At 36.7% G+C, this 15,292-nt stretch overlaps 2 protein-coding genes across 3 annotated transcripts in view; one reads left to right on the forward strand and one right to left on the reverse strand.

Moving 5' to 3' along the window:
- The window catches only part of otog (otogelin), a gene marked incomplete at both ends in the record, with an annotated part of 38,907 nt that extends 37,353 nt beyond the window's left edge, over window positions 1-1,554 (forward strand). The window contains 2 exons of the mRNA XM_079464262.1: window positions 1,189-1,268; window positions 1,354-1,554. Of these exons, the coding sequence (XP_079320388.1) occupies window positions 1,189-1,268; window positions 1,354-1,554 (281 nt within the window). The remainder of the gene's footprint in view (window positions 1-1,188; window positions 1,269-1,353) is intronic.
- Window positions 1,555-3,055: 1,501 nt separating this feature from the next.
- On the reverse strand, window positions 3,056-8,488 carry tnnt3b (troponin T type 3b (skeletal, fast)). Of its 2 annotated transcripts, none has more exons than XM_079463805.1 (9): window positions 7,878-8,488; window positions 7,383-7,428; window positions 7,167-7,283; window positions 6,981-7,058; window positions 6,768-6,881; window positions 6,565-6,677; window positions 6,371-6,461; window positions 5,290-5,330; window positions 3,056-3,730 (listed from the first exon to the last, which is right to left on the reverse strand). In XM_079463805.1, exons 1-9 carry the CDS (start codon window positions 7,976-7,978, stop codon window positions 3,694-3,696), a joined length of 738 nt encoding a protein of 245 aa, XP_079319931.1. In that variant the 5' UTR covers window positions 7,979-8,488; the 3' UTR covers window positions 3,056-3,693. The 2 variants fall into 2 exon arrangements, with proteins under 2 accessions (XP_079319931.1, XP_079319932.1); XM_079463806.1 differs by lacking the exon at window positions 5,290-5,330 and adding an exon at window positions 5,982-6,022 and having other exon boundaries at window positions 7,878-8,079.
- Between the last annotated feature and the right edge of the window lie 6,804 nt (window positions 8,489-15,292).

Consider the following 15,292-nt stretch of genomic DNA (forward strand, 5'->3'; position numbering starts at 1 on the left):
TTGTTGATCTCCAACAATGTACTGTTGGTAGTGGCCGATTACAGTAGTGTGTTTCTGTAGAGTTGCATGATCCAGAGTGTCTTGACTGTAGACTTTAATCACATCGCATGTATAGTTTGTGATTATAGGGTGTCTGGAAATGTTTTGGGTAATATGGCAAGGTAATAATACGCTTTTTACAATGTCTGATTTGTCAGCATTAGCTTCTTCTGCCACATTACCCTAAGTAATACAGCTTCTACTGGCTACTGATCTGTAATTCTAATGGAAATCAATGGTTAGGCTTTTGATTTTTTTCTTGCTTTTGATGTGTTGAAACAATTTTGAATACATTTTTATCTTCATATGATTTACATATATGATTTTTATTTATTACTATGCTGTATTTATAAACTTACTATCATGATTAGACGAGTAGTTTTATAGTAATTACTTTTCCGCTAAGTGGGGAAAGAATTGTTTTATTTGTTTTCCTAGCAGCCTTTATCTTCGCCTATATAATCAACCATATGTTAAAGCGATAAATCACCAAAAAAGTCATATTTTATTCACTCTTATGTTGCTCAAAATCTGTATATTCTGTGCAGCACAAAATAAGATATTTTGAGAAATGTCTCTGTGCTATTTTGCCTACAGTATATTATGGAAGTCAATGGGGCCAGTGTTATTTTGTTATCTTTTGGTGTTCTTTAAAGTATTGTGTTTCGCTAAAGAAAGTCATACAGGTTTGGAAAGACATGAGGATGAGTAAATGCTGACAGATTTCTTTTAAATGTATTTATTCGAGTGAACAATCCCTGTCCATTATTAAAGGTGCATAAAAAAATGCATGAACAATGATCATACGGTGGGTTTCTTTTAAGAAATCGTGTTTCTACCAACAGACTGTAAACAGTTGCATTGGAACGTTAAAATACCGTCTTTCCAACACTTGATAGGAAGACAAAAAAATTACATTTTCTGGAGAGCTTCTGAGTAATACATGTCAACAAAATTTTTTTTTTTCAAAAATAAACTTGCAGGACAACCAGTTACAGTAAGTAAATAAATGGTAATCAAGAGGAAAAAGTACAAGAGGAGGTGGTTCTTACACGTTTAAAATGCTTATTGTAACATAGGGAGAGCAGGTTATTCAATGATATTGAACTGCTGATGAAAAATATTGTTCATTGGCTCCTCACCCTGTAGGTAAAGAGGATGGAAAGTCATGTCAGAAAGTGACAGTAAGGATGACCATTCGAAAGAATGACTGCCGTAGCAACAGACCAGTGAGTATCAAAAAGTATCTCTTTGTCATTCTCATTTTTCTCTGAGCTTTACGCGTGGCTCATACAGCATCCGTCGTTTTCACAGGTCAACATAGTGTCGTGTGATGGAAAGTGTCCGTCTGCAAGTATTTACAACTACAACATCAACACGTATGCACGCTTTTGTAAGTGCTGCAGAGAGATGGGACTGCAGCGCCGTTCAGTGCAACTTTACTGTAGTGGAAACTCCACGTGGGTCAGTTACTCCATACAGGAACCTACAGACTGTTCCTGCCAGTGGTCATAAGCCCATACAAAGTGTAAACCATAAAAGAAAGTGTTACTTAAAATTCAACTTGAAAGTTACTGTAACTTCACAATGAGATCTGAAGTTTAAATAGTGTTGTTTTTTCTATGAAATTTCTCAAATAATATCTCAGAGAATGGTATAAATGGGTGACTTGTTTGGATTGTGAGGAAATGTGGAAGCACATGCTCTGCTGTGTAAAAATGATGCAGGAATCAAACAGCTCAATGCAGCTGTGCTTCTGTTCTGTAAATATGGAATTTTTTATGACCGAGAAACGCTGAAATAACACCAACTTACTAATTGTTTTTAGAAGCTATTCTGCAGGTAACATTATTTGCTAACGTTCTGAATATTAAGTGATTTATCATGCCTTATAACAATCACGTGTTTATTGAGTAATTGACCTTATGCTGTATTTTGAGCACTTTATTTATTTATTACCAGAACAATTTCTTTACAATTTCGTTACACACATACAGTAAGCATACATTATGTGTAGCTTTGATCTGTGAGGCACTTCAGCTGTTGCAGAATTCATATTTTCACGATGTGGTCTAAATTATTGAGAGGTTGAATATTTTTGTATACGTAATTTCACGCATAAAAACTGCAGTAGTTTCTTTAGTGAGATATTTAGTACTGACATAGAACCGAATATGTGAAGTTCCTGTGTTTATATCTGTGTCCACAGTATTGCAATCTTGCATCTATAAAATGCAAAAAGGACAGTCATATTGAATACCTCTATTTCATAGACTCTATACAATATTTTGTGGAGCCCTTATTTGGTTAAAATATATTTTACCTGCTAAAGAATATTATGCTTAGTTTGAATATTTTAATTGTGAAACATACACTATGTATATTTACATTTTCAATAAAATTCTTTAGAAAACAGTAAAACATCTTTACTTTATCGACGTGCTCTTACAGCATTATTTTTTTCAAGTTCTTATTCCTTGCAAACTTTGTGATAAAACTAGATTAAATATTGCAATAAACACTAATACTTAAATTCTGATGCAGCATTGAAAAACCGGAAATAATACAGTATGTTTTACAAACTGAATAGCATGAGTGCCAAATGCCAAAAGCGGATTCTTTCTTTACTATTTTCAAATTCCGCTTTTGTCATATAAACTGTAGTTTTTAAGAGTAACTGTGACTGAGGCGTTTTAATGAATCTGCCCAGCAAGTTTTGGCGTAACAAGTTATAGCATAGCATAGCAATACGAAATATGTTTTCAGGCTATATTAATTATTCATAGGTGAGAATCCTGGTGGTATTTTTATCAGTTGTATCATATTATTTGTGTTTGTTTCTCTTTAAATCTCACTTTAAGCATTTGTTTAATATGATTATACACCATGGCAAGATTATTTGCAACAGTCAGTCACTACTAATAAAACATTTATTCTTAAAACCTCATACTGTCCCCTTATGAATTTGTTTTACTGTAGCAATATTTTTAAAATATATCAGTCACCTAAAGGCATTGATGGATATGTATGCTTTAATATAAGATACACTTAGATCATTGGCACCATACCTCAAAACTCAGTTATTACAAATCAGCCCAATATTGTACGCCCACTTCATTTGAAACCACTTTACTTTGGAATTTTCAATTTTTTTAAGACCTGTAAATTTTTTCCATGTAAAATAAATGGTCAGTCATAGTGACACTATCACACTATATGCACAGCTGCATATGAAAACCAACATTGGCATTTTAGAAAAAGATATGGCCAAGGCAAGGACAAAACAAGGGCATTCAGAGAAAGAATGTACTTAATATCATTAAATATCATATCCTATTTCTCGATAATCAGGAAACATTTCTTTCAGTCTCGAATAATTTTATTGAACTGCCTGATAGTTACAGTGCAACAGCTAAAGCTGGCAAGCCAAAACATTATTTACAAAAACAGAAGGTGAGAACCTAAAGACAGACCCATGGGGGAAGTGTCTACTGCAACTATGGCTAAAACCGGACTGTGTTAGTATCACGCAGGGAGTGGTTGACTGCCTTTGACCATCTCTGGTGTCAGAAAGTCCTGACAAGTATGTGTAGAGCTTGAAGAGACAGGCAGAAGACACGTCCGTACCACGAATGCAGACTTCTCCCTGACAGTTTACTTTCTGCGGCGAGCAGCAGCACCTTTCTTGGAGCTGAAGGTTACAACAAAGAATGAAAGAGTTAGAGACAAAGTTTTCGCTGACCTGATTGTTTAAAATGTAGAGATGCACCGATATATCGGCCAATAATTGGTATCAGTCAATAAAAGCAATTTAGTTTAAAAACAGCCGATGATCAGGGCCAATATATGACAATTAAAAAAGGACACGAAAATGCAATGAATTTGTGCTCTGTATATAGAAAATGCAAAGACACATCACCAATTTGATGTTTGATATTAATAGTCGTTACATGAATTAATAATATTCAGAAAGTTAAGAAATATATTTTTTATTTTCAGAATCTGTATCGGCATATATAAATATAAATAATCGTCTACCGTATTGGTGGAGAACTTTTGTATCAGCGCATCTCTAGTATAATTGAGGAAAACACCTTACATGACAGGACTTCTGTGATTTTTAAAACTCACAAACAACAAACTTTGGCTGGTTCCTATTGTTCACCAGTTTGTCAATCCAGTCCTGCAGGATGTTCCTCTTGGTTTAAAGTTTGACATGCACATGGAACTAAAATCACAAAATCACTCCATGCAAGACTTACCACTTTCTCTCTTAGCTCTGTCAGTTTGTTAAACAGGACTGTCTTAGTCTTAAATCACCACTACCGATCTACACATCACCACAATTAACACCACCAACTGACTTGTTCCATACACATTCATTCAGATTTCTACAGACGCCAATGAAAAAAAGCTTGATTTAAAGTGTAGGTTTGGAGCAAAACTCGTAATTGCCAAAACTTGAACACGTTCACAAAATGAAAACCGAGATCTGTGCTAAAGTTGTTTCCCTTCAGAATTTTATCCCGTACTCTCACATTTCTCCATCATTCTTGTCTTTCACTTGCAAAGATTGGATAATTAAGTCATGTATAAGCCATGGACTATTTCTCTTTATAGTTATGCTTAACACAATGATTTTTCACTCTTCAAATTATATATGTCAAATTTTGTCTTATTTGTCTCCAAAGGAAAGTTTGGAGAAACATCTGAGCTAATAAACTAAGCTAAGCTAATAAGTCATCAAACAGCTGAAGCTCTGAGAGTGCTTCGCATTAACTGAGTTTGTTACCTTAAGTCATCGATTGCTTTACTTTTCATTGGCTGTAAATCGCTCAATTAATCATTACAACAGAAGCTTGTATGAGAAGACTTCAGAGAGCATCCGCTTTCTGACTTGATTTGAGAAACCTCATTCAGCTCTGAAGAAACTCACCCTCTCAAAGCCTTCACCTTCAGAATGTCACAGTGCTACAAAAATGTCCCAAATACTTACCCACATCAACCATAACCTAAAAGGGTACTGCCCTTTATTCACGCTCAGGACATGTTTTGTAAAGCCTTGCTGCCAATGACAGTCATACGCATCCTAACCAATATGACTGGCATCTCGTATGTGACAGTGTCTTTGAGAGTTTAATGGGGTGGGAAATTAATCCGATAATTCCGTAAGTAATATTAGAGTAAAAGCAGATGGAAAATAGTCAGTCCATCCGTGTGAGATCTATAGTGGTGGTCGGAACTACTCACTGTTTCTGCAATTCATCGATGCGGTTTCTGAGAGAGACAACCTGAAAATAACACATCAGCATTTTTTAAAAAGCTGAATCATTACCTTTATCTCTGGATCCTGGATTGTGACAGATTGACGCTCACTTCTTGACAACATTGAAAGCTGGGATCTTATTGAACGGGCTTTTCTGTAGCATGGCACTAACAACGCCAGGGATTGCACATACTCAGATACAAATGTATAATATAATGCAATGGAAGTGGTGATTGTAAGGATGAATGTAAATGTGAACTTAAAAAGTAACTATTGTGTGTGTATGTTACTGTATTTATTTTTTAATACGCTGCCAAAGAAATCCTGTAAAGAAATGCTTAACAATATACAATGCGAGAACATTTCAAAACACTTACCTGCTGGACGGACTTCTTGGAATACGTAAAAATGGATACTTTGTGACTGTATATAGAGCATTACTATATAACATGTAAGCTTGGTGTCGTTGTTTGGTTTTTTCTTGGTGGAAGAGCTCCAATTTTGATTCTACTGAGTGTTTGTATGAGAGCATTTTAAAGCCATTCAACCTTTCACCTGTGGTCAGAGTTAACCTGTATCCCGAGAGCCTTGGAGACCAGAGAGTCTCATGCATGCACCATGCTATCAGGTCCCTGTTGCTGACCGACGCCTGTTTGGCTTCCTACAAGTTACTCACTATTTACTGAGCTCCTCCACTCTCAAACGCTGTGTAGAAATCTGTAGAACACCAGAACACAGCTGAGACGCGTACTTTCCACAAAACTTTTAACGTTTCTTTAACATACACCTGTCACTATGACTGATGTGTTCCTTTAAATATTGCAATGTGTTTTTTGTGCAGGTGCCAATATAAGAATTTGTTACCTTGTGTCTAGATTTCTACATTTTGGAAGTCTTACTTTGATGAAGAGTGTTTTATCTATGTGCATGGATATCACATGATGTTTTAGATCATTATATAATGCGCTCAGGAAAAACGAGTTGGTTTTGCCTGGTAAAAAATCCATATCATAAAAGTGAAATATTTTTAAGAAGCTGTGAAAGATCATTTGACAGTTCCCTCACCTCATACTTCTGCCTCTTGAGTTTCTCTGTGTGGTCAAACTTCTCAGACTCCAGCTGGTACATCCAGTCCCACAGCTCCTTAGCCTTCTCCCTGTAAAAACACACATAAACCAAAATGCATGTAGTATCCAAGCACATGTTCTTTTTGAACACTTCATGGACAATGTCCTGTCAAAATATAAGCTTCAAGTTACTTCAGCTTGTCCTCGTTCAGATGGTCAACGTTCAGTGGCTTGCGTCTCTCTGCCAGAATCTTCTTCTTCTTCTCTCTTTCAGTTTGTTTCTTACCTCCCCTCTTGGAATCGGCCTGCATCAGAAATACATGGATGAATTAGGCCTACTCTGATACTGAACACAGAGTGAAAAGTCAATATTTGGGTTGATCTCGCATCTGTACCTTCTGCAGATAGCTGCTGTACTGGGAGCCCATGTTAGAAAGAGCAGACTTCTTCTTCATATCGTCATCTGCCCTCTTTTTAGCATCAGCCTCCTCCTTCCTCAGCCTCTCTTCCTGTCAAACCAACACATAACATCCTTCTTAACAACATGTTGTTGTTTGTGAAATGTGCAGATTTGTGTATAAGTCTGTGTCCTGCACAGAGCGACGCACCTCACGTCTTGCCTGGCGCTCCTTGTCCTTCTCAGCACGGCTCCTCTGTTGCTCTGCCCTCTCTGCCCTACGTTTTTCCTGCACACACATCACACACACACATAAATTGCCCATTATATCATCCTTATAGGCTGCACAAAACTTTTGCAGGACAAGAGGTCTGGACATGATTGTCATGACACCCACGATTCTTTCTTTCAGAGCAATGAGCTCCTCCTCTTCCTTCTTCCTGCCCTCAAAATGGGCATCGATCAGGGTCTGCAGCTCAACGAGATCCTTGTTTTGGCGCTTCTTCTGGATGTCCTGTTTACACATACACAGAGAGATGAAATGGCACATGTATTTGTACAGTGTTAAATACATTATCCATACTGCACAAAAATAGTAGATGTATTTGCTTACATCAAAGTCCACCTTTTCTCCGTCAGGGATCTTAGGTGCACTTGGTCTGAAAAGAATACAATAAAAGTGTGTTTTAGTGACATTTAGGGAGCTTTATAGGAACTTTAACTGCTCATTTTTTGCAAAATACGCATTTTGTAGGGAAATAGTTGATATTTACTTCTATACTTAATTTACTACTGAGTATCCTTACAAAAAATAAGTTTATTCAAGTCTGCTATAAGTATACATCTTTTAAAATAAGAAACTTAACAGTTTACTTTATTTACTCTCAAAGTTTACTACTGCTTCATTCATGTAAATATTAAATTATACTCTGTAATAAACCAAAAAGGGGCCCATTTTGTCTTGAGTAGTATTGAAACAGTAGTACTTTCTACATTAAATGTACTTTAGAATATCTTTGAACCTTGCGAATAAAATAAACTTGAAGTATCCTTATTTTATGTAACGGCACAGTATACTGTAGCTGTAAATGAGTGTTTAGTTACTTACTTGAACTTGGGCTTCTCCTCTGTTGTGAAAAAATAAAAAAAGGGGAAAGGGATATGTAAAAAGGTTATAGAGATTTTAATAGTGGGAGCTGAATTAGCCATTTCGATGAACACAATGTTATTCTTAGTAAAAACTCAGTGCTGAACTTCTATGGCTTTGAACTTTAAAATGATGTGAACTTATGTTTACATAAGTAAACTACATACTCTAAATTTCCTGTATTTTCAGTAATGTTAATAAACAAGGTTAGTGAGAACTTTGGGAAACATATGGGTCAACAAATCAAACAGAAGAATCAATGCATTAAAAGGAGCTTATACTGTAAGTACATGAGTAAAAACAGACATTAAATTCCTGACAAGGGAACTCGCATCTTTCCAACAAATAACACAAGACTCTTGGAAAAAGACACAGCTTTTTCTCCTTCATTCATTTTCCCATCTCTTTTGACTGACTATACCTAAATCTGTGTTAATTTCTGTACATCATGGATCTCCGAATAGACTATGCAGGTGGAACGAAAAATGTTTATGCTGTTGCAATGATTCCTAAATATTTGTCTTGACATTCACACCCCAAAACACAAGCAAACGCCACACCCAGACACCAGAAATAAAAACTACCATCTTGTCCTTCTTCTTCCATTGGTGTGGCACATTCATGCAAAAAGAAAGAAGCAAAGCATAGAGCATTGTCAGCATTTCATATTCTTTCACCCTTGCAAATGAATTATATTCAGCCATTTTATCCAGACATTGTTTTGTGTTTCCCCATTCAGAAGCTAATCTGGTCATAAAAAGAACTTTCGGACCTATTTCTTACAGTACGCTTTGCAAGCATTAACCCCTCCCCCATGCCTTCTCACCAATCAGAAAATGATAAATACAGAAAAATTACCAACATACCTTCCTCTTCATAGGCCTCTGCATGCATCAAGCGTTGAAAGCAAGAGTAGAACAAAGAACATTAATATTGCTTTGGGTGATTTATTTTTGCTGCCCATTTTAGGGTTCAGCTGAGCGGATACTCAAATTGAGGTGTTAGCTTTTAAGACAAAATATTTAATCATATAAATATACAATGTGTTATATATGATAATCACAAGATTTGTATATTAAAATAAATAGATTAGGCTATGACTTTAAATAGTGTATTGAAAGAGACACCTCAATATGAGCAAATTATGGAACATTAGCTACTGTAGAACAGAGCTAAAATCAAACACAGTTCCGCAAGTTTATATTGTATAAGCTTACATATTTTCATAAAACATTGTTTTGAATTTCAAAGTGGACAAAAAGCATCTTAGCAATGGAAGACGTCTCATTTGACACTTCCTGCATTCTGATTGAAATATTTATTTCTAATAAGGGCATGTTTTATTGTGAACTTGTACTATTTAATGGAACAATAAAGTCAAGTGTGTTGCCCACAGTGTCAAAGAAAGCCTTTCCAGTGTTAAGCTTTAGACATTAGAGACAATAAGTTACTTTATGAACAGTAGCCCTTTTTGTCCCTTTGAAAAATTCTTACCTTTTTTTCTGGAATTTATATCCATACACATTCTATTACTCATGAGACGCCATAGCAAAGTAAACTAGTTGCGTTTGTTGTGGGATAATTTGAATACATGCATTCCTTTCTGTTTTTACAAACAGAGAATCTGTTTGTCATCAAGATGCAATCTGCACTAGTGGTACAGTAGTATCATGCTGGCGGCAACTCTTAGCCAAACTAAATGGCATGGAAAGAGTGTTAAGAGCAAGGTCTGTAGTATGATTTATGCATAGGTGTGATAAGTGCCCGTGTCTGTCAGAGCTTGATCGCTCCAGCTCATTCCCAACATTTTGCATGTGAATCCGAATTGGAAAATCTCCCTTACTCATTAATGGAAATTTGTCCAATTCTGATAAGTAATTCAAATGGCAAATCAAAGGGAGTGAAATGGCGCACATAAGCTGTTATTACCGCATCATGGTGGGCTTGTAAGAAGAGAAGGTACCGCCAGTTTGTTGTTAACGTGTTGTTTGGTTTGTACGGGGAGGAACTACTGGGGAACTAGAACTATATTAATGCGGCTGATTTTTTTAGTTTTTTTGGGGAAAATGGGAAGGATGAATGAATATTCATGCCACATACCTTCCTCATGCACCTCTGGTTCTGGTTCTGGTTCTGGCTCTTTTTCTGGCTCTGGCTCTGGCTCAGGTTCTTGCTCAGGCTCAGGCTCAGGCTCCGGTTCAGGAGCTGCCTCTGGAGCTACCTCTACCTCTACTACCTCTTCACATAATAACACATGCAGCAAGCAACCAGGGGAAGGAAGGTTGGCAACCGTTAATCCGTTGCAGAGGAGGGAGCAGTCAGACAAGGATGATTAATCATAGGTTAAAGAGAAAGACAGATAGTCATTTGTGAAACTAATGAAATGAAGGGGTAGGTGACTGAGAGGATGTGTATGGAGGGAGAACCTAGTTGCGAGATCTGCAAGGATTTCACATGCAAAAATACCCAAAATACTGAACGTCCTGTTTTTAAAGACAGAATAATCCAAAGCCATTTCTAACTACTTGGTGTCGCAAAGAACTTTTGATTTGTCGAACAATAATCAAGAGTAAAGCTCACACTTTATGCACAAGCGCAAAATACATACTAACATGAAAAACAGACATGACACACATAACAGATTATTTTAATGACCTTCTCAACAGCCACACAAGAACTTTAGATGACTTGCCAATGGTCTAATAAATTGCTTTAAAGTCAAGATATTTGTTGTGAATTGATTTAGAAACAGAATTTGCAGTCTGTTCTGCTAGATCTTATGTATTCTTTTCAAAAGGTCATCAAATCCTCTAACCATTGAAGCAGCATGAGCACTAGCTGGTTAGCTCTAGTTAGGTCTAAGTTATTATATATTATGAATAAATGTCAATATATTTATTGACTTCAAATTTGAATTAGACAAATATGAGATAAGCAAATCATTTTCATGTCCTGCTTTCAGTTAATTATTTTAAGATTACTTGTTGACAACGTATGAAGACAATGTCAGACAGGTTCAAGCAGAAGAAGGGGAAATTGTGTTGCATTAGTATGTTGAAAGAATAGTTAATAAATAAATCCTCCAGATTGTTTTTGTCTTCCATTGTTGTTGTTATGTTTAATCGGTTGTTTATTGTTGTTTATTTTACCTTCCTCGCCGTAGTCTTCACATGCCAGAAAAGAAAGCAGTAAAGACAACAATTACAAAACGCTTTGTTCAGCATCATTGCACTGTAATTAGAATGACATCATACACTAAATGCACACAGAGCTTTTTCTTGCCTGGTGTTCTGTGGAGTCAGTGCTCATATGTTCAGTACTAAAGAACTTATGGAAATGATGACAGATTTGTTTCATTTGATCTGATCATCTCAACCCCCACAGGAGCATTGCTTTCAGAGAACACCAGTAACATGAGCATCATTAATACTACCATCGGCCACTGCTCTTGACAAGTCAACCTCCAGTGTTGTTACTAAAAAAAGTCTCTGTATCAGTGGCAGATGGCAGTATACTGGCATGAGATATGTAACACAGCTGTCAGACAGCAGGTGGCACAATATCAGTCACTGCAGGCATATTCAGGACACTGCTTCTGCATTGGACAAACAATGTTTGAAATACTGATTTATTGTCTTATGAATTGGATTTTAGCACTGAATGGAGCAAAGCCATACAGGCAAAGATGCATTGCCAAGGCTCTCACAGTTTTTACGATAACAACTGCTGACATACCAAAACAACCATGACGCTGAATGAAAAACACAATATAGATATAACGTATGTTTATGTAATATTTCAAATTGTATTATATTTGTATATATTTGAATAATTTGAAACACTGACCCATTTATTAAACACTGGCAGGAGTATATGTATTGCAAAACCAATAATAACAATAATAATTGTAATAGTAAAAATACAGATTTTTACTTACCCTCGACCCCACTGATTGAAAAAAGAAAAATATTGTTATTCTTGTCTTGAACATATCTTTTTATCAAACTAATTATACAAAAATTGTAAAAGAATCAGAAAACTTACACGTCTTCTGTGTCAGACATGATGACAGGAGCTTTATACCTGCGTGTAGGAGAAAGAGAGAAGAATCATGCACTTTAAAGTGTGTAAAGTGCCACTGCATGGTTAATCACACACACTGATGTCACACTGACAGCTGTGATGAGTAACCTTACCAAGTATTTTAGGAACCCTTAACATTTTAGTATATTTCTATCTAGTCAGCTGCGTACAATACTGCTGGTCTTCATATGTTTTAAATTTAAACGAAATGTAAATATTCAAAAAAAAAGAACTGAGTTAAAAGTGATCAGATTGAAGCATGACAAATCTGATGTAGCAGAGAGCAGAGCCTTAGTTTAACAATAAAAATCCATGGAAGAATAAGAGTTTAATTAATAATACTAAATATTGTTTTAACGGAAATATAAAAATGCAGAAAGGTCTCTGCGTGTATTTGTGGGTGTGTTCTGTGACTCAGATCTCCAGCACAGCTGCAGAAGCATTTGGAGATTAACACATGATCAGATTTCTAAGCATCAGCTCTCGCTCATTTTGTCAGTCGGATCTTAGTGCTGTCCATCATGCCTTTTGTGGGCATGAGCCTCTGCTCACATCATTATGAGCCATTTAAGGAAATACTTGAGGATTTTTTCCCAATGTTTCTATTCTGACGTGAAACCAACACGTGAATGCTATCTCACATTACAATCACAGAATTATCATAACAGACAGGTCATAAAATCGATTGTACCCATGCCAATGTATAACTGTATAACTGAGAAATCATTACAGCATTGTTATAGTACGACTGCCCTGTTTGTGCTGTTATCCTGCTGTCAGCTGTTCATTGTTAAGCCTCTAAAGTGAAAAGAGAAGGCCAGCTATTTGTAAATCCTAAAATGCATTGTGGAGGTTGTTAAAAGCCTAGGTGTATTATTCACACAATGCCATCCCGCACTGAGAGAGAACTCAATCCCAGGGATTGCACGTAGCCTACTCTGATACAAATGTATAGTACAATCCAATGCAATTTGCGTTGGATAAAAAACGTCTACCAAATGCATTAATGTCAATGTAATTGTAAACTTTTGTCCTCACTTTTACATTATTAAAGCGTATATATTTAAACTTTGTTATTTTGCCTCCCCATAATCTCTTTACACAGTTGTTAGACAGATTTCATAGCCCATGTGGCATTCAGCATATTAAAATCTTAATTTACATACAGCATTCACTATAAGATGTGAAACTATTTAGGGTAGAAGAAATAACATCAAATTCTGCTACTACTATAAAGATTAATCTGTAAATTATTGTGACAAACACTAATCCGCATAGCATTAAAAAAGAAAGCACCATCAGCTGTGAGCAGAGGGAAATAGCTTTCTGCTTATCCTAAATCCAACTTTGTCTTGAACACACTGAACATTTAACCAAACCCTTACCTCAGAAAAGCCGAAAGAAGAGAGTGTCTTGATGGCGAAGACGGGCTGCCGGGTTCTGCAAACTTTGAAACCTATTAAGTCCTTGAGTTATACTGATACTTGATCTTCTAAGTAGCCTCATTGGCTGAGGAAGTAATCTTGGGAGGAGGGAAGCTGGACCATAAGGAGACCCAGAGAATGTGCTTGATGAAAGGCCGATCAGATTTGGAAGGCTGAGACGCCCAATTGCTATATCTGTCATAGCACAAGGCAAGCAAAATTTAGCCCAAGTGGGCGAACATGCTTAAATGAGTTTGGCATGCAGGACATTAACAGAGGGGCATAAAACTTTTACTGTGTGGAAGTTGTGGACTGTGGGTCATGCTTTTTATTTGTACATAAATAACAACTAGCACTGATGCTAATAGTCAAGTTGGAGAATTATGAAAGTAACTGTGTTTCCATTTTCGGTAAGTATGATCACACCTTATAAATATTGGGAAAATACTTTTAAATAAACCCATGATAACAATAAGAAACAGCTGAAATGTAATGATATACAGTACATTGTGTACTCCACTCAGCTTGTGGAACCAATTCCTGTTCTCCTCCCTCTCTCATTTCTGCACTTATAAAGTCATAAAAAGCCAAAAACATATATTAGGTGTTAGACTGCTGATGTAACGTTAAAGGTCCAGTGTATGAAATTTAGCGCCATCTGGCGGTGAATTGAACGGCTCACTGCACTGTTCACCCCTCCCTTTCGAATCACTTTGGTGGCTGACACAGAACTAAGACGTTGTCACTTTATCACTTTTTTGTCAAAGTTGATAACATATTTACAAAAAAACCCGTTCTGTAGAGCAGAACATGGTGAATTCCATGCAATTGGGAACCTGTATGTAGACAGAAATAGCTCATTCTAAGGTAATAAATACATAATGCTTCATTATCTAAGGTCTTTATACACCTCTGAAGACATAGCTATGTTTATTAAATTGGATTTCTGTTAATAGATTATCCAAAAAAGTAAAAACTGAAATAGCCTCAGATGTCTTCCTGCAGCCACTGCTTTCAGATGACATAATTGTTGTAATTTTTAAGGGTGCTAACAGCTGAGTTAATAACAGGATTAAAGGGAGGCTGAGATGAAAGACACAGGGAACTGAATCTCCCTAAATAGCATTTAGCAATGCAGATGGTTAACAGACAGGTTAACAGCATAACCATTGTAACAGATATCACATTTCCACATGGCCTTCAACGGACCAGAAAGGAGAAAAGGAGAAACAGACCTTTGACAACACAACACGTTCTCCGGCCCCGTCATACAGTACATCTCAGGTGAAGTGGAAACCCCCTGTCTTGTTACAGCTTACTGGCTGTCAGAGCGTGGCAAAAATTCAGGGCGAGGAGTTTTATTTTTGGCATGGAAAAGGGGTAGGTCACCATGTCCTGTAGCTCTGTTCAACTAATCTTTCCCCCACCACACTCGATGCTGGAGCCTACAGACGCAAACTTATTTCCACATGAGAACTCGCACAGGTAAACCCCCCAAAATTGAACATTTCAGCTTTCATTAACAGCGTGACTGTGACGTGCTAGTAGCTGACTGGTGCGTGCATCTGTGTGAGAGATTAGGCCTCAGCTCAATGTGCTGACCAGCACAAGACTTGTAAAGTGCTATCAAAGTACATGCTTTAAAACTATTGAACGCGGATTCATTTAGCATCTTTGTTTGACATATGCACATATAAAAAGAAAATGTGTTGCATTTGCATATCTTGTTTTTCTAACACACAAATGCCACGGTGCTTGTGAAGTACAATTGCACTGACTGATTTATATGTGTTTACAAACATTTTTCAGATCAGCACACCTCTCTTTACCAGCTTTACTGTGAGTCTCACAAATGCTCATGGCACTACC

Source organism: Barbatula barbatula, assembly GCF_947034865.1.
Source record: "Barbatula barbatula genome assembly, chromosome: 1".
Taxonomy (NCBI): Eukaryota; Metazoa; Chordata; class Actinopteri; order Cypriniformes; family Nemacheilidae; genus Barbatula; species Barbatula barbatula.